General features: G+C 35.5%; 1 protein-coding gene across 1 annotated transcript in view; it reads right to left on the reverse strand.

Moving 5' to 3' along the window:
* Positions 1 to 1,202: 1,202 nt before the first annotated feature.
* LOC126832380 (mitogen-activated protein kinase kinase kinase 20) overlaps positions 1,203 to 19,041 on the reverse strand; it is a 31,814-nt gene continuing 13,975 nt past the window's right edge. The window contains exons 14-21 of the mRNA XM_050563133.2: positions 16,168 to 16,198; positions 14,705 to 14,841; positions 13,058 to 13,123; positions 11,840 to 11,944; positions 5,238 to 5,369; positions 4,537 to 4,611; positions 3,416 to 3,662; positions 1,203 to 2,251 (exon numbers count right to left, since the gene is read on the reverse strand). Coding sequence (XP_050419090.1) covers positions 1,275 to 2,251; positions 3,416 to 3,662; positions 4,537 to 4,611; positions 5,238 to 5,369; positions 11,840 to 11,944; positions 13,058 to 13,123; positions 14,705 to 14,841; positions 16,168 to 16,198 — 1,770 coding nt within the window. The 3' untranslated portion in view covers positions 1,203 to 1,274. The remainder of the gene's footprint in view (positions 2,252 to 3,415; positions 3,663 to 4,536; positions 4,612 to 5,237; positions 5,370 to 11,839; positions 11,945 to 13,057; positions 13,124 to 14,704; positions 14,842 to 16,167; positions 16,199 to 19,041) is intronic.

Below are 19,041 nucleotides of genomic sequence, written 5' to 3' on the forward strand. Positions count from 1 at the left end.
GTCAGGCACTAAACCTCTGGTGCCTGTCATTTTGACTGGCACTGATTTGTCTTTTTTATTGATATTATTAATACATGTCCGGCATCAAGTTAAAAAAGTCAGGTACTATTTCATTAGTGCCTGACATTTTGTCAGGTACATCTAAAACCGTTATTTCCAGGCCTGACTAGAATCACCACAACTCAACAATCATAGAGTTGCTTGATACATGTAGTGTACTAATTTTGGCAATTTTTCCCCCAGTGATTAGACAACAGAAGAAATGAAATGAAATGAAATGGGGTTTAACGTCCTACTGTTCTGCTCCTAACCTGGGCTAATGAAGACGGGCATGCGCCATACAGTGTGCTATGAGGGAAATTTTGCCCGGACAGCGGCACTACGGCCTACTCTTATATCGAATTCCAACTGCCAAGGGATCTTTTACGTGCACGCCAATGTGTACACGGGACCTCGGTTTTTCGTCCCATCCGAAAGACTAGACAGCTTTCCTTGTCAGCCCCTCCGTCCTGCATCACTGACAAGGGAGAACCACGCCGGAAAATCTGGATGAACTTTCTCGGCCAATGCAGGGACAACAGAAGCCTAAATCAAATAATTGGAGAGTTACCAAAATGATTGACATCAGGCACACATGACATAATGACACAACTTACAGTTCCAAAATATTGTAATTTTTTTTAAAAATATTTTCTTAGACACTGCCTGACAAATTAGCGACAAATACTAATAGAACATGCTAAAATATCTGTCTATTGAATATGCTGTTTATTTACCCTTTCAATTCTGACACAAATTTTCAGATCACAGACTGCCATTTTCTTTACAATTCAGGGTTTGACATTTAGGAAATTTGACAAAAGAACAAATGTGTGACAGTTATTGCACAATTACAGATGGAGTCCTTAGAAGTCAGAAATCATTTTTGGATATCTATGTGGTCGTATGGAATCAATCTGTTGACTGGAATCAAAACATTTTAACATTTGTTTGAATGGCTTTTTTGTTAGAATTGATCAAAATATGTGACCGCAAAATGAGTGGGAATTCACAAGTCATAGTTTACAATATATGAACAAAATGTCGAAATATATATATATATATTAAGAACCTATTTGAACATTTTTTTTTCATATCGAAATGTGACTTACGGTCACATATGACCATACTTTTTTTATACAAATAATAATTCTTCTGGCATGTTGAGGCTTTAAGTATATAAAAAAAAAGAAAGAATTGAAATATTACGAGAACCCTGCCATGAAATAAATTAATTATATCGACCATTTTTTTTTCTGTCTACCTTTCCCTCTACTTGGTGGCAGGCCTTTCGATGTTTCATCACTTTTCTTTTTTCGTTCTACTACCACCCACTTATCTGCGGTCGGCTGGTTTCCTGTGCTGGAATCAGTTGAGCGAGCAGGGGAGCTATTTTGGGATTGTTGATGACTAGGTGAAGCGTTAGGGGATAATGTAGGAGGCTTTGGCTTTTGACCATTATTTCTCTGGACCTCTTTGTAAATAGCCGTATGACGTTCTTGAGGCAGATTAATCTTTTTTGGCGGCTTACCTCGATAAGCTGGAGTTTGTGAAGTTCGAACATAGGGATCACCACTCACGGTCTGTCGTTGAGGTATTTCATTTGTTTTCAACAGCTGTGGATTGGAGTAATTAGGTTCACTATCAGAATTATTCCGACTACCCTGTTTTTTGTTTCCACGGTACTGCCCCACACTGCCCCTACCCTGTGGAAAATAATTTTTAGGCTGATTGCTAGAGAATTGTCTATTTATGTTATGAGCACCTCGCCAATTTCTGGAACTCTCATACCTATGCTGATCGTAGTTTTGATTATTATGATGTGATTTCTTTATAATACTTTGCTTTTCTGTTCTTGCAGCTTGAGACTGAACTGGCACGTTGGATTGGCACTTGCGGCAAATTTCAGCATACGATCCAGACTGGTGTTCACTAAACCCACTGGAACTGCTGTTCGATGTGTCGCCATCTCCTAAAATGAATTTCACTTTAAGGTTCTTTTGGCTCGTTTCTCCTGGCTGAGGGTCTGCTGATGGGTTGTGTATTTCCGAATTTCTTCGGGAGAAATTGCTCAAAAGAGAGGCGGATGAGTCAAAGGAAGGCTGAAGGACGGCGTTTGACCCTGGCACGGGTTTGGGTTGTAAGGACCCAGCTAGAGATGTAAAGGAAGGTTTTCTACCAGACACAATACTCGACCAAACATCTGGACTTCCTATAAAATATAAAGAAGATAAAAGATTAAATTAAGAGAGAGAGAGAGAATTGGGGTTTAACGTCCACTCGATACAAACTAGGTCATTTCGGGACTAACATATGGTTTAATTTTATTTCAATAATTTGCTTGCGCGTAGGGGTCTTTAGCAGTGGGAGGAAACCGGAGGACCCGGGGAAAACCCACGAGGTTGGACAGACGACCCTACTCCTTGTCACGTACAACCGGGGATTCGATTAAATTAAGGAAAGAATGGTGATGTACATATATTATATAGTATCGGCAGTAAGAGAATATACGGCCACCATCAGCATTTTTAAGCGTTGCATTTATATATATCACTATATTACGTGCAATAATTACACATACATTTCAATAGGATACCTTTTTAGATTTGCCAACTAAATCCAGCTCGTTACAAGGACAGCTGTCTAGTCATTCATATGAGACAGAAAACCGAGGTCCCGTGTACACATTGGCGTGCATGTTAAAGATCCCTTGGCAGTTAGAATTCAATGTAAGAGTAGGCCATAGTGCCGCTGCCCGTGCAAAATTTCCCTCATAGCACACTGTATGGCGTATTTCCATCTTCATTAGCCCAGTCAGAGCAGAACATTAGGATGTTAAACCCAATTTCATTTCAATTTCTTTTCATGACAGGGGCAATGTATCCAGACATTGATTATTACCAATGACTTGGGTTAAGATATACCGCTAAACATTTTGTTTGTATAATCTAACAGCTCGATGCATTATTTAACGCTATAGGAATCCTTTTAAAACTACAATATTGTGAAAGGGAGATCGGTCCCAAAATGGTTCAAATCCATTCAGTATTTACAAAGTTATGATAAATTGAAATTTCATCAATCTATGCCGCTCAAGCGTAATAAAAAGCCGCCATCTTTTATTGGTAGCAGAGAAACCCGATGGGCAATTGTATCCAAGCCGAGAGATTATCTAGCACTGGTTTATTGAAATTGTTTCTTAATTAAAGGGGCATTATGGGGGATTAGATAAAGAGTTGACAGTTCTCACAATAATAGTTAAAAATTTCAGTCAAATTGCTCCACTCTGAACCAAGATATTAGCGACTAAATTTTAGGCCTAGCCTCAATCATCATTACTAAAGTCATGACGCAACATGCTTTATCATTTACTTACTTTTGTGATCATTAATAATGATATCTCTTTCTGCAAATCTGTTCATCCAAGCACCTTTCAGTGTAGATTTCTGATTGACAGATTTTGAACGAATAGAAGAATATGGTACATCATGACTGGCACTGACACTGGCAGTTGATGAAACAGTTTGTTCTAAGGTTAGTGTCACTGTCTGCTGTACAGAATCAGAATGGAGAGGGTTGATCTGGTGTAGATGACGTGTTGTTCGAGGAATTTTCACCGAAGACTGGAAATAAAGAAATAACAGACTTCCCTTTAAAGATGCATTATATGAGATTTAGAGTTGGTCGTTCTTGCTATAATAGTTCAAATCAGATAATGAAAAATGAATATATTAAAAATTTCATTCAAATTATTTTATTCTGGGCGAAGTTGTCACATGCCACACACTTGTTCAAATCCATTTAATTCTCGGCAATCCAATGGACTAGAGATTTGATTAATTATAGATTTGGCATGTGATCAAATGTCTAAATAATAATTTATTTAACATTTGAAGCCAGAAAAAAGATCTGCAATAGAATGGAGTGCTGAGCAAGGAATACTATTCTTTCCGTCATTTTAACCCCAACATAACTTTAATATCTCATCTGTCGTGCCACACATTCAACTTGATGATTTAAACTGAATTTTCTTTAATATGGGTCAAATTTTTTTCTGATCAATTATAATTTTTATTCATTTGGATTTCTGGTGTCATTAGCAAGTGATGAAATTTTTGGTGTGAAGTTTCAAAGAAGGGCAGTTAAAGAATATCATAAAAGCCTCAACATTTTCCTGTCAGCACTGATGCCTAATTCCTAAAACCATGCTTGGAAAATTATAAAATTCCAATAGTAGCGAGAGCGACTCTAGTGTCCGAGCTAAATGACTACCACACCTTCAGTATATGAATAACTAGAAGAATGCCCAGCTTCGCTCAGGGGTCATAACCCCGAAACCAGAAGTGGTAGACTAACGCCACCTGGCCTATGTTACTCCCCGGTCCGCGCAACCCCTATACCCCAAATTTCAGACTCGGGGCAGACCTAGTGTAGCCGCCAACCCGGAACAGACAGACAAACGACAGTCACAAATATTAGTATTGATATAAGACGTACCTCGTAATTGACAAGACATTCTATTGTCATACCTTCCACAATACCAACACACCATTTCTCCATTATAAATGGTGGCTGAAAATAAATACATCATTAGTTGTGTGTTTTTTTGTCAATAAGCATTTACTGATTTTATTGCATAATTGACTTAACTTCCACTTCTCTTGTAAAAGATAGAGATTTACCTGTTTTAGAGATTTAGTTGGGTGTTTTTTTGTCCATAAGCATTTACTGATTTTATTGCATAATTGACTTAACTTCCATTCCTCTTGGAAAAGATAGAGATTTGCCTGTTTTAGTGCAAATGTTGCATAGAGATTTACCTGTTTTAGTGTAAATGTTACATTGAGATTTACCTGTTTTAGAGATTAACATGTTTTAGTGTAAATGTTACATCGAGATTAACATGTTTTGGTGTAAATGTTACATGGAAATGTACCCGTTTTAAATGTTGCATAGCGATTTACCTGTTTTAGTGTTACATAAATATTTACCTTCTTTAGAAATTTACATGTTTTAGTGTAAATGTTCCATTGAGATTTACCTGTTTTAGTATAAATGTTACATTGAGATTTACCTGTTTTAGTTACATTGAGATTAACCTGTTTTAATTTAAATGTTACATTGAGATTTACCTGTTTTAGTATAAATGTTACATTGAGATTAACCTGTTTTAATTTAAATGTTACATTGAGATTTACCTGTTTTAGTTTAAATGTACCAAATGAGGGTGATTTACAGATAAAGCTGACATCACTGATGTAGACTAAAGGATTATGACCTTCAACATTTTCATCTTCATCAACTTCTACATACATCTTCCATTTATCTTCCTACAAATATATATAACAACAATATAATAATTTAACATAATGTTGCCAGGCAACGAATATATGCTCCTTCAGTAGCATTGTGATGGCTGTTCAGGATACTAAACTTGCGCTTACATTACAATTAGCTCCACTTGAGAACAGACACTAAGCTAGTCGAATGACATTTTAATTCCTAAATTGACGATTGTGGTCAAAAACCCTTTGAGAAACTTTGAAAAGTTTTTATTCTGCTTCCATTTTATGAATTTCAAAATGTTTATTTAGTCTTTGTGTGTATGACAAATGTGGAACCGAGGAGAATGGCATTACAAAATAGTTTTGTAATTTTTCGATATGGCGGCCATGCAAAGTAGAGATCTATTCTTGAAGTAGATTGTTCTCTGTATGCAGAATGGGAAGTTAGGTTGTATAACTATACATAAAACACATAGTGGAACTATAAGACTTCTCTTTGAAACCTAACCCAACAATTTGAGCAAATTTTTAAAAAATGGGGTTTAACACTAATTTACATATTTTGAGACTAACATATGGTTTAATTTTATTTCAATAATTCCTTTGTGTCTAGAGGTCTTTAACAGTGGGAGGAAACCAGATGCCCCCGAGAGAACCCACAAGGCTGGAGTGGACAGATGACCTTATTCCTTGTAACACAAAAGCAAGGAATCGAACCTACGCCACTTGACAAATGTACAAACCAATATCACCCATTGTCCCAATAAATACATGTAAAGAGAATGTTCTGTTGTTTTATGCATGATGTTGATATACCAAAAATAGATGTGTAACTACAATAACAATACCTGTAAAATAAAATGTAATCTTAATACCTAGATTTAATCCTAAAGATTAAAAATAAGATTCTGTCAAATAATTAAAAATATATGTCTGTAAATTTATCAAAATAACATTTCATTTCTTCTACCCCTGACAAGATACTTATCACACACAAAAGAAAGTTTTATATTAAGAACAAACTCTATTATTCCATTGCCTACGCTGGTATTATTAAGAAAAAGTCAGATTGAGACCGAGATTAAGTATTTTTGTAATTTCTGTCAAGCCCAACTAACTATCTAGATCTGATATCTACTTGTGTCGAGATATGTTAGTGTTTAAACATATCACTACATCTGATGTACAAAACACACAATAGGACACACAGCGATTCGTCCCCTCCCTTTAAAGTGACATAACAATTTCAGATATATTTGCACACCAATGAGTAATGGGGAGAAGTGGGGACCAGAGTTAATCCATATGACCAGACCCAATTTTACTTGAAAACTCCATGCTTGAAAATTCCCAAGGGGTGTTTTTGAGACACACTAGAAGTCAATTCCCGGACATTGCAGCCTACAGGCCAGTGCCCTACTGCTCAAGCAATGTGTTGAGGTCTAGGGATACAAAAAGGGTTAAATATATGAGTAGGGGAGTGGCATATATTTCAGTCATAAATTTCATGGCTTTTACGAATTAGACATAAAATGTCATGCAAAAAAATATGCATAAAAAATTGATGCACTTATTAAGGGAGCCATGGTGACTCAGTGAATATTGGGCTGGCTCTCTAACACGGAGGTCAGTGTTGGTCGAGACAATTCCTCAGAATAATTCAGTCTGGTTTTCCCCCTTGTCAGAGGTACAGGATAGTGGGCCTGGCATGGACGGGCATCTAGTTGTTCAGATAGGAATGAGGGAGACAAGGTTTAACGTCCACTCGACACAAACTAGGTCATTTCGGGACTAAGGGATCTTTAGCAGTGGGAGGAAACCAGAGAAAACTTACAAGATTGGACAGGCGACTCTACTCCTTGTCACGTACAAACGGGGAATTGAAACCACGCCAGCTGACTCAATGACAGACCTCATTATAAAGCGTGCACATGCTAACCATTCGGCCATCAAAAGCCCCCCCCCCCCGGTTCAGATGGGACAAAACCAGGGGACCTGTGTGGTGTACTTATCCGTAAACAAACTCTTCAAAGTCATAATTGAAAGAAAAAAAGCTAAAACATTGATGGCTGGGTGAAATTTCTGTCACAGCCCACTAAATATTATGTATTTACATGCCTTTATTATACAAAACAACATATTGTGCATAGGAATTTGAGAATCGTTTTGTAACGTCTTTATACAGCAACTGAATATTACTGTGTGTGACTTTATGACTAAACTACACATACCATTATCTTAATATTTTTTTAAAAATCTTGTATGAAAAGATGAGAGATTTTTTAAATCTATTTACATGACAATTTCCCACAATTACGATGACAATCAACTCGACGACTTGTAAGAAATAATCTTACTTGGACATCAGTAATTTTCTTCCCTGGGCCTCTTCAAACAAAGAATATAGATTTTTACACAATGATAACATTAGTCTATTATATATTTATTTATTGTAGAAACCACCCAGCATGTGGCACTGTTAAAGTATCCAGTGGTATTTTAATATAATGTACTAAAGATCACTCTGTTATGTAGATTCTCATATTATTTTCACCGATGTACTTGATAACAGTCACAGATCCCGGATGAATATTTAAATAATCAGAATCAAAATCAGCAACATACCAAGTTAAACGACAGTCAGAAGTTTTCACTGCCACAAAGATAATTATTTTTTGACATATTCTATGGTGTATTATGAATTATTACATTTGATAAAAAGAAGACAAAATGGCCCCCTGATGTTACAGTTAGATGAAATGAACTCTGTAAAGAGACAACCTGACATATGTACATATATTATTCAGTTTTCATCTATCTGATAAAATCTTTAATCATATTCATGAAATATGGCCAATTTTTGTTTCACAATAACAAAATAATTATGTTATGTCTTTCTGTCTTGTGAATTATTATAAAATTCATCTTATCACAGTCTACAGAAACTTTATGTAATAGGAGAGAAAAGAGAGAGAGAGAGAAAAGAAAGAGAGAGAGAAAAGAGAGAGAGAGAGAAAAGAGAGGGAGGGCGAAATGGAGTCTAACCTCAACTCAACACAAACAACATCATTTCGAGACTAACACACTGTTCAATTTCATTTTAATAATTCCCTTGCACTTGGAGGAAACCCGACAAGAGTTGAACAAGCGACCTTACTCCTGGTCATGTACAAGCGAGGAACTGAGACCACACCACTTGACACAATGACAGACCTTGCGATCTAAAGTGTGTGCTCTAAAGCGCATGCATTAAACCATTTAGCCACCCAACCCCCCTTTATGTAATATGGGAGAGAGAAATGTGGTTCAACTTCCACTCAACATATTTATACAAACTAGGTCTTATTGGGACTAACATATATTTTTTAAAAAGCAAATTAACAATAAAGTAACAGCAGAACCTGGGGCCTAAAGTTAAAATCTAAATTTTAGAAGATACTTCAATTTTGATTGGCTAAGCACTAAAATCAATCTAATATTATCCAATCAAATTACTAAAATTTGGATTTTATCTTAGTTAAAATTAAAATTTCGTGAAACAAGCCCCTGGTGATTGGCCATCCTCGGTATCCCCAGTGGTATCATTCCTTCTACTCCCCAACCCCTGGATCCATTCAAAGGGGAGACACATAGTCAAATTATCCTCCCTTGACCAATCAAAAAATTTCATAAATACAAAGCGAGTGGGTGAAGGGAAGTAACTCACGTCTTATTTCAACTAAGATCGGGGAAACCTTGTTGTAAACTTTGTCAAAATAATTTGTGTGCATGCCATTTATTTGATATTAATTTTCTTGCAAACCTTCTCAAAATCAAGCATACAAGCTGCTGTATTGTGGCGAACGTAAACAAGAACACTAAGACTGGTATGTAAAGTGTTTTTTGATTGGTTCTTAGAATCCAGCTACATGGCCAATGAAATCATCAAGGGCAGATAATATGAATTTGTGAAAACCCTTTCAATGAACACAGGGTTTACTGGAGTGAAACGGAACGATACCACTGGGAATACCAAGGATGGTCATTGGCCTAGCGTATATTGAAAACCTTTTTCATCTCACTGAAATGGCTCAGCATACTTTCCTTGCTAGCACTACATGTACTACTTCCGACAAATCAAACCCTGGTTTGAAAAATCCAGAATATTAATTATTTTTCGTGCCGGGCCCGTTGTGAGATCGATGTCTGGCCACTTCCCACCTCTAAAATCTACATCAACTACCAAAAGTGATAAATAATCTAATTAAATTTGTTTTAAAATCTGTAGAAAACCTGGTTTTATGTAGGGAATTAACAGGCTTTAAATGTTTTTATGAAATTTCAACAAGCTAACAATGAGGCTGATATCCCCCGCCGATATGCCAAAATAAATAGATGACACATATTAATTAATCGCAGATTTTTTTTTCAAAAGTATCGAGCAATCAAACTGATTATCAACTATACACTAAGTTCCATCACTTTCTATCAGATAGAATCAAAGTTATCTTTCCCCAAAGCAACGACCAATGAAATTACTTAGCTCTGCTTAGCTTTAGCTCGAAATGTTAATCATTGAACTCAGTCAAGACATTCACCTAATATACATCTACATCAAGTTTAAACATTTTACTTCAATTAAAAGCAGAGTTGTTATGTCTTGACCAATGAATTAAACAGCCTATCGCTCCTTAGTCTAAGCAGAAAATTCTCACCATCGAACTCTGTCACGGTAATTATATAATGAATCTATATTCAGAGTTTCATCGTTTTCACTTCATTATAACCAAAGTTATTGTGCCCCAAAGCATCAACCAATCAGATTGCTTATCTCTGCTTACCCTAAGCAGACAATGTTCATCACCGAACCCCATCAAGGCATTCACCTAATGAACGCCTATGCCAAGTTTGAACATTCTACCTCAATTAGAAGGAGAGTTATTGTGTTCCAAAGTCTTGACCAATCAAATTGCTTGTCTCTCTGCTTACCCTCAGCAGAAAAATGTTAATTATCGAACTTAGTCAAGGTATTGATGTATAAAAACTATACACCAAGGGTCCTCAATCTCACTTAATTAAAACTAAAGTTATTGTGTCCCAAAGCATCAACCAATCAAATAGCTTATCTTCGAACTTCATCAAGGCATTGACCTAATAAACAACTACACCAAGTTTGAACATTCTAGCTTAATTAGAAAGAGAGTTATTGTGTCCCAAAATGTGTGACGGACGGACAGACAGACAGACGAACCCATTTTAATAGTCCCCTGCTTTCTTCGAAAGGCGGAGGACAATAAAATCTAAAAGCAACAATTGGAACAGAAAGATAATGCCTGTTCTGGGATTTATCCTTTCATTTACTATTTGTGATCCTAATCCTATTTCATCAATATTGGAAGATGATGTAGTGGATAGAGGTGGGTTGGTGAGATGTAAAGTTGATAGAGACAGGTTGGTGAGATGTAGAGTTGATAGAGGTGGGTTGGTGAGATGTAGAGTGGATAAAGGGGGTAGATGAGATGTAAAGTGGATAGAAAGAAGTGGATGAGATGTGGAGTGGATAAAGTGGATAGAGAGGATGAGTGGATAGAGTGGGGTGGATAAGATGTAATGTGGATAAAGAGGATAGAGGGATGGATGACATGTAGAGTGGATAGAGGGGGTGTGGGATGGATGATATGGACAGTGGATAAATGGATTAGCATTAGATAGATGAATCATTGGATAAATAGATGAAATAGAGAGTTGATTAGAGGGATGTATGGATAAATGGTGAAGAGGGTATGATGATAGAGATACCAATAGATCGAAGAGATGTTACAAAAGGTGGATTGAGAATAAACTGACAAAAATGATGTGAATGGTGGATAGACGAATCAATGGGTGAAGGGATCTGATGAAGAATGAATTGAAAAGCTAGTGAATAAATGAATGGATGAGTAAGGCCTGTTTTCCATGTACACATTTCCCACATGCGATTTTTTTACATTTCCTTGTGTACAGAAAAAACACTAAAAAGTTTGGGGAATCACAAGTAAATTACAGAACGCCAGAATGTACACATTTGCATGTGCACACTTCACGCAGAGATCACATAATGGACAAGTGGATTAGATGAAACATGGACAGAAGCATTATTGCTAAACTTTTTCTGTTGCTGTTTTTATTTTTTATTTATTAAACCAAATTAAAATACAGATGTGACGTCATCCTTTGATGTTGGCGTACCATTATTTCAAATAATCGTACAGGCAACTTGCCAATCGTACATTATTTACACTAGTGAAATATTGGACTCGCATGACCTATTTCACTGAAAAAGCATGTGTGGAGTGTCTGTATTTTAAGTCGTTTAACGGCCCTCTTGTTGTTACAATATATTACTTAATGTCTCGCTTTCGACCACTAAACAATACTTAATTGATGAAAACATTCCTTATAGAAGAAGATAAAAATCAAATATAAATGGATAATATTCTCCTTTAACTGAATAACCAAGGGCAATACAAAATCAAATAATCTTAAAAAGAACTTACTTCCTGAGAATGACCATGACGTAAATGATGACCAAATATTAAAGTAAGGCTGATAGTTCGATGTTCTACAGTAAAGGACGGCTCAGAATGGACAGGTTTTATCTCCTAAAACAAAGAAAATATGTTTTTCTTAAACATATTGTCATATACTCCTTTACTAAACCAACTTATTCATATTATTAAGGAATAGTGGTCTGAAGCCTTCTTGAGTTATTTGTGTTAATAGAGTTACTTCCCTTGATTAATAAAAGGCTTTGATCCTAGATGGAATTCTGGGATGGAGTGAAATGGAAGATGGCTGTTTTTAATTAGCTCTTCTGATTGTCATAAACAATCCAGGCCATCTTGTGGCCTATACACCCCAATACCACAATATATACAGATATCATTTGAGAAATTTTTTGTCAGAACTAAAATAGGTTTTACATAGTGAATACAGGACATGGGTTAGCTGTATAAATGAAATGGGTTTTAACATCCTACTTTTCTAGGCTAAGTGAGCAGTATATATCTGTAAGCAAATCGTTACATATTCAGTAACCACACCATTCACTAACTAACCTTGGGGTATTATCCAAGCTTACACTTGCTACAACTGACTAACCTTTGCTCGTCTCCATTTTCCTAAGGTTAGAGCAGAAAACTAACATGTTAAACCCTAATTCATTTCAATGCTGCCCACACTACTTCTTTGTTGGGGAGTCGAAATGGCTCAAACGGTAAAGAGCTGGCCCCGCTGGCCTGGAGGTCGTGGGTTCATCCCCCGGTGATGGCCGAGAAAGTTCAATGTGATTTTTCCTTGTTAGTGGTGCAAGACATGGGGCGTGACAAGGGCAGCCGTCTAGTCAATTGGATGTGACGAAAAAAAAAACGAGATCCCATGTACACATTGACATGCACATAAATGATCCCTTGGCAGTTGGAATTCGATATAAGAGTAGGCCATAGCGCCACTGTCTCTGCAAAATTCCCCTCAAAGCACACTGTATGGCATATGCTTGTCTTCATTAGCCCAGTTGGAGCAGAACAGTAGGACATTAAAACCCCTTTCAATTCATTTATTTGTTTCTTGCATACATTAACTATGATTTTTCCATAAGATGGAAACAATAGAAACTATATGTAACAATATGGTTAGACAAGCAAAAACATTTGACATCAAAATCCAAAAAAAGCAGCAATTTAAGAATTTAAAATAGTCAAAGATCTCAAACTTACCATAGGAGATAATGGAGGGAAGTTAATAAGACGATAATTGTGAGCCTTTAATAATTCTATCTCTGTCTAAAATAAAACAAAATATCTTCATTTAAACCATGTAAACAAAATATCTTCATTTTAGTCATATAAACAAAATATCTTCATTTTAGCCATATAAACAAAATATCTTCATTTTAGCCATATAACTACTACTACTACCTGGTGTTTTAACGTCCACTTCCACAGAAGTGATATCACAGACAAATAGCCATATAAACAAAATTATAGTTACTTTTGATAAAGATATTTTGTTTTATATGATCTAAATGAAGATATTTTGTTTAATGAAGATATGTTTAAATGGAGATATTTTGTTTATATGGCTAAAAAAAAATATCTCCATTTGAACATATCTTCATTAAACAAAATATCTTCATTTAGATCATATAAAACAAAATATCTTTATTAAAAGTAACTATAATTTTTCTTAATCCAATTTTACATCAATATCTATTAAACACAGATAATATTCAGGTTTGCTTGTTGTAGTTTAAATTTTGTTTTATTTATCGTCAAGACAGTTGGATCTGCAAGAGTTTTTAAATATTCCATGTTCTGTTTGAACCGGAGGCCTAGCCAAGGAAATTGCCCCTTTAAGTTGAACTATGTACAAGGTGTGCACAGAATTCTAGGAGTTGCTTACTGAGTGGTTCCGTAAAAAAAACCCCACAAGTTAAATAGTCTACATTAAAGTAAGAGTTCACTTGTATGATTCCTGTCGTGACCCCCTACAAAAACTGATCTGAGTGGAGGTCAACGAAAGTTTAAAGAAAATGAAATGAAATTTAGATCTGTATTTAATCTACAGTAGACATTCTACACTGCCATATTTTTTCCAAATAATTTGAACTACTTCTATATTGTCATTTATCATTAAACTAATTACTATAGGATAATCTACAACCATAGCTACTTAGGTCAAATTTTTAAATCTGTCTAATATATGCCTCTCTTATTTCAATTCTAACTGATGATATACATAAAAATAAAAAAAAACCCAATATCACTTCATTCATAATAACACAACTTTATGGATTTACTACTTCCAGGTTTTTATTACATGCAACATGACGTAAGCGGATGTTAAATAAAGCTATTTCACACACTCATTATTGATCATTGCTTGATAAAGATACCTGTAAGAGTATTGAAACGTTGCATGTAATAAATCATGAAGTAGTAAATCCATAAAGTTGTGTTATTATGAATATTATACCTCTACTTCTAAATGTCATATAAGGATAATATCACTTCATGTTTCTAAGACATGTATTTTTCCATCTATGTGTAGATATATAGAATACATACTCATATATATATATATAGAGAGAGAGAAATGGGGTTTAACGTCCATTCAACTAGGTCATTTCGGGACTAACACGTGGTTCAATTTTATTTCAATAATTTGCTTGCGCGTACGGGTCTTTAGCAGAGGGAGGAAACCGGAGGACTCAGAGAAAGCCTACGTGGTTAGACAGGCGACCCTACTCTTTGTCACGTACAACCAGGGGAACCGGAACCCCGCCAGTTGACTCAATGACAGACTGTATGATACAGTGCGCACATGCTAACCATTCAGCCATATATATAACTTGTATAACTTACATGTAGATCTATATAATGTCCTATACTAGTAATACCCATATCTTTAAGATCAGATTGTTGTAATCGTAATAATCTTCTGCCAGTAATATTATTGGCAAGAAATAAATCAGCATATTGAGCTAAATCACACGTACTGCCTGAAAAATAACAAACAAAAATATAATCATTACTACTAGTCCAAGTTAACCACTGGGCTTTTTATTTAACATAACAGAATGGATGGTTGTCACACCTATGGATTCATGTAACAAATTCTGTTATAATTATGATATTTTACCAATAATTATATTTTACCAATAATCTGCCAAAAGATCTGCAACTGTAACAACTGTGTTGATGAATAAGGCATAAGCTATGGGTAGCCACGGTAGCTAAGTGAGTAAGACACTGACTCGCTAGCCTTGAGGGTTCAATCCCGGTGTTGGCCGAGAAAGTTCATCAGGATTTTCTGGTGTGGATTCCCTTTGTCAGTGGTGCAGGAAATTTGATATACGAGTAGTCTGTAGTGCCGTTGTCCGGCCAAGATTTCCCTCATTGCCCCTCTTCATTAGCCCAGTCGCAGCAAAACAATAGCACATTAAACGCAATTTCATTTCATTTCATGATATTGGTGCTACAGCCTACTCTTATTTGAATTTCTAATTGTCAAGGGATCTCTTTAATGGGCTGGGTTCTCCGTTGTTTGTCCAATCCTGGAGGGGAAACCAGGCTAGATTATCATGAGAAAATTCTTGGCCAATACTGGGATCGAGTCTGGAACCTCCTGGTAAGAAAGCCAGAGCCACCATGGCTTCCAATTCACTAAAAAGGAAAATCTAATCAAACAGATAATCTGAGATATGTGAGAGAGAGAGAGAAATGGGGTTTAATGTCCACTCGACACAAACTAGGTCATTTCGGGATTAACACATGGTTCAATTTTATTTCAATAATTCGCTTGCGCGTAGGGGTCTCTAGCAGTGGGAGGAAACCGGAGGACCCGGAGAAAACCCACGAGGTTAGACAGGCGACCCTACTCCTTGTCACGTACAACCGGAGATTCGATTAAATTAAGGAAAGAATGGTGATGTACATATATTATATAGTATCGGCAGTAAGAGAATATACGGCCACCATCAGCATTTTTAAGCGTTGCCTTTATATATATCACTATATTACGTGCAATAATTACACATAACGTCCTACAGTTTTGCTCCTAAACTGGGCTAATGAAGACGGGTATACGCCATACAGTGTGATATGAGAGAAATTTTGCGCGGGCAGCGGCGCTACGGTCTACTCTTATATCGAATTCCAACTGCCAAAGGATCTTTTATGTCCCATCTGAATGACTAGACAGCTGTCCTTGTCAGGCCCTCCATCCTGCATCACTGACAAGGGGAAACCACGCCGGAAAATCTGGATGAACTTTCTCGGCCAATGCAGGGATTGAAAGTTATATGAACCAATATAAAATAACTTACCATTATTTCCTAAAAGCATGACCCATTGATACTGTAATATAAACAAATATAGATTCAAATTTAAACATACATTATGGGAGATTCGATAACGAGTTGGTAATTCTCACTATAATCGTTAAAAACTAGAAAATGTAAAGGCAATTTGCTGAAAATTTCATTCAAATTGATCCACTATGAATCAAGAACTAAGCGATTTAAATTTTTGCCTAGCCTCGATCATCATTACTAAAGTCAGTACGATAATCGAGCATAGCCTTGATTATCCATTTAATCGTTAAATCGTGAAGGAAAGTTATGCAGTAAATCGGCTCATAATCCACTAAAGATCGCAGGCTAGAGATGCCATCTAAAGTTGATTATGGTCTGGATAGGTTAATTAATGTCTAATTAATAATTTAGATAACATTTCAGGCCTAAAGAAAGACCTGCAATAGACAGATCTAGCTCTTGCATAATGTATGTTTAATATTTTTTCTTCTTAAAATGAGTATCCAGGGAAGTAACTCTAGAAAACACTGTCTTCTCAAAATAATTTAATTCTCAAAAGTTTACACACATATAGCACACTGTTTCAACAAGTGTTTTTTTATAGTTTTCAAGCCTGTGCTATTTGTGTAGAAAGCAACGATTGTATTCCATCTAAATGATTGTTATGTTGTTTTATTGTGTTCGATCGCTAAATGCCATTCAAGAATTACAAATTAAGCAGTGTTAATATTCAATATTTTACTGTATTGCTAGTAACTACTCTTGTCTCTGGTTACATATCTGTCACTTCAGCTAGTGTGTGATCAATCAAAATGTACTTATTTCCTGGTGTTTAAAACACTAGTTTGTTGTACTTATCTTCAATAAAATCTTATACTCATAATCTATATAATCTCATTCTCATCGTCAATAAAATCTCATACTCATCATTGTTCATACTCATCATATTTCATACTATCATCTATAAAATCTCATACTCTTCATCTATAAAATCTCTTACTTCTCGTCAATAAATTATCATACTCATCATCTCTCATACTCATTATCTCTCATACTCATCATCTCTCATACTCATCATCTCTCATACTTCATCTTTTGTACTTATCTTCAATAAAATCTCATACTCATCATCTATAAAATCTCATACTCATCACCTATAAAATATCATACTCTTCAACTAAAAAATCCCATACTTATCATCAATAAAACCTATTCCTCATCTTCAATAAAATTTCATACTCATCATCTATAAAATCTAAAATCTCATCAATAAATTCTCATATTCATCATCTCATACTCTTAATCTATAATATCTCGAGCTCATACCCATCATCAATAAATTCTCATTTTTATTGTCAATAAAATCTCATTTTTATTGTCAATAAAATCTCATTTTTATTGTCAATAAAATCTCATTTTTAGTGTCAATAAAATCTCATACTTATAGTAAATAAAATCCCATACTTAACATCAATAAAATCTCATACTCATCATCACTTATACCCATCATCTCTCATACTCATATCTCATACTCATCATCTCTCATACACATTGTCAATAGAATCATCAGCAGTATCTCACATTTATTCTTAACTTATCAAAGTGTAAATAATACATTTATCCAGGGATGGGATTTTGCCCGTATATGTTTTAATTTCCTTGATGTCGGCCGACAGCACGTAGAAATTAGTCATATATGTCACATATTCTAATTACACCCCAAATCAATATGTATCCAATAGCTCGTCTGCGATATCACTTCGGTGGAAGCGAGCGTTAAATAAAGCTATTTCTCACACACATACATATCCGAAAAATACTAGATATTGCTAACTCTGTTTCTGATCGCACACGGTTATAGCACTCTGCAAACCTCGGCAGAGTCCATTACTCTACATCTAGCCTCGGCTGTATGACAGTAAATGATATGTACAATTGCGATGCGGCACAGGTTTACTTATTAGGAAAACTTGCCGGTTTTAAAAAGAAGTTATCAAAATTGCATTGTTCGAAGCATGTTTAGAATTTTCAGAGCAAAGTTGTCCTTGTTTGAAGAAAATCTGATAAACTTGAATGAAAAACAGCTTCTGACTTTGAAATATGTTGAAGAAAAGATTCTATTGTAATGGCATATTCTCGGATCTATGATCATATTTTGAATGGGGTTTACGTTTTTAGGTAAAGAAATAAGTACACTAGGCAATGTTGACGAATATGTCGATTGGAATAGTGTAAGTACTTAAGAGTGTATTCGCGAGAAGACCAGGCAAAAATCGCAAATGGTGCTAAGATGGGGGGGGGGGGGAAGTTTTTGATCAAACTTATGACATGCTGAAGTGGTTACAACCTGATGTCGCTATAAAGGACTGTACTGGAAATAGTCATTTTCTGGGTAAAATTTTGGTTTTCACATGTGTATTTATCACCCTTTTTAAGCAAAGATTTCATTCTATGGTGCAATAGCAACCTTTTAATTTTGACCCTGTCTGATAAAGCGGGTGGTCGACTTCCAACCCAGCACTAATTTGAAAAAAAAATCAGTCCCTACTAATTTTGGGGAGACTTCTTTTAGAGTACCATATTCACATTGTCCGTGTAGTACAGAAAAAGATACACTGTAACTTTTTCTTTCATGGTCGCAAGCAGAATTTCTTTGGATGGTTTTGAGGTGCTAAGCACATAGTATCAATATGTGTAAAAAAAAAGACCGGAATGCAACATACATATATTTAAAATATAGAGCTTATTGAAAAGTGCTAAAAATAAGCTTTTGCGATACATTTTTTGCAAATTTAATTAAGAGAAATAAATTTTTTGACTTGTATCATAGCCATAGCCATCATTTGTACCATGTGGTACTGTATATAAGTGTATATTTGTATTTAT

Source organism: Patella vulgata, chromosome 9 (assembly GCF_932274485.2).
Source record: "Patella vulgata chromosome 9, xgPatVulg1.2, whole genome shotgun sequence".
In the NCBI taxonomy this organism is placed as follows: domain Eukaryota; kingdom Metazoa; phylum Mollusca; class Gastropoda; family Patellidae; genus Patella; species Patella vulgata.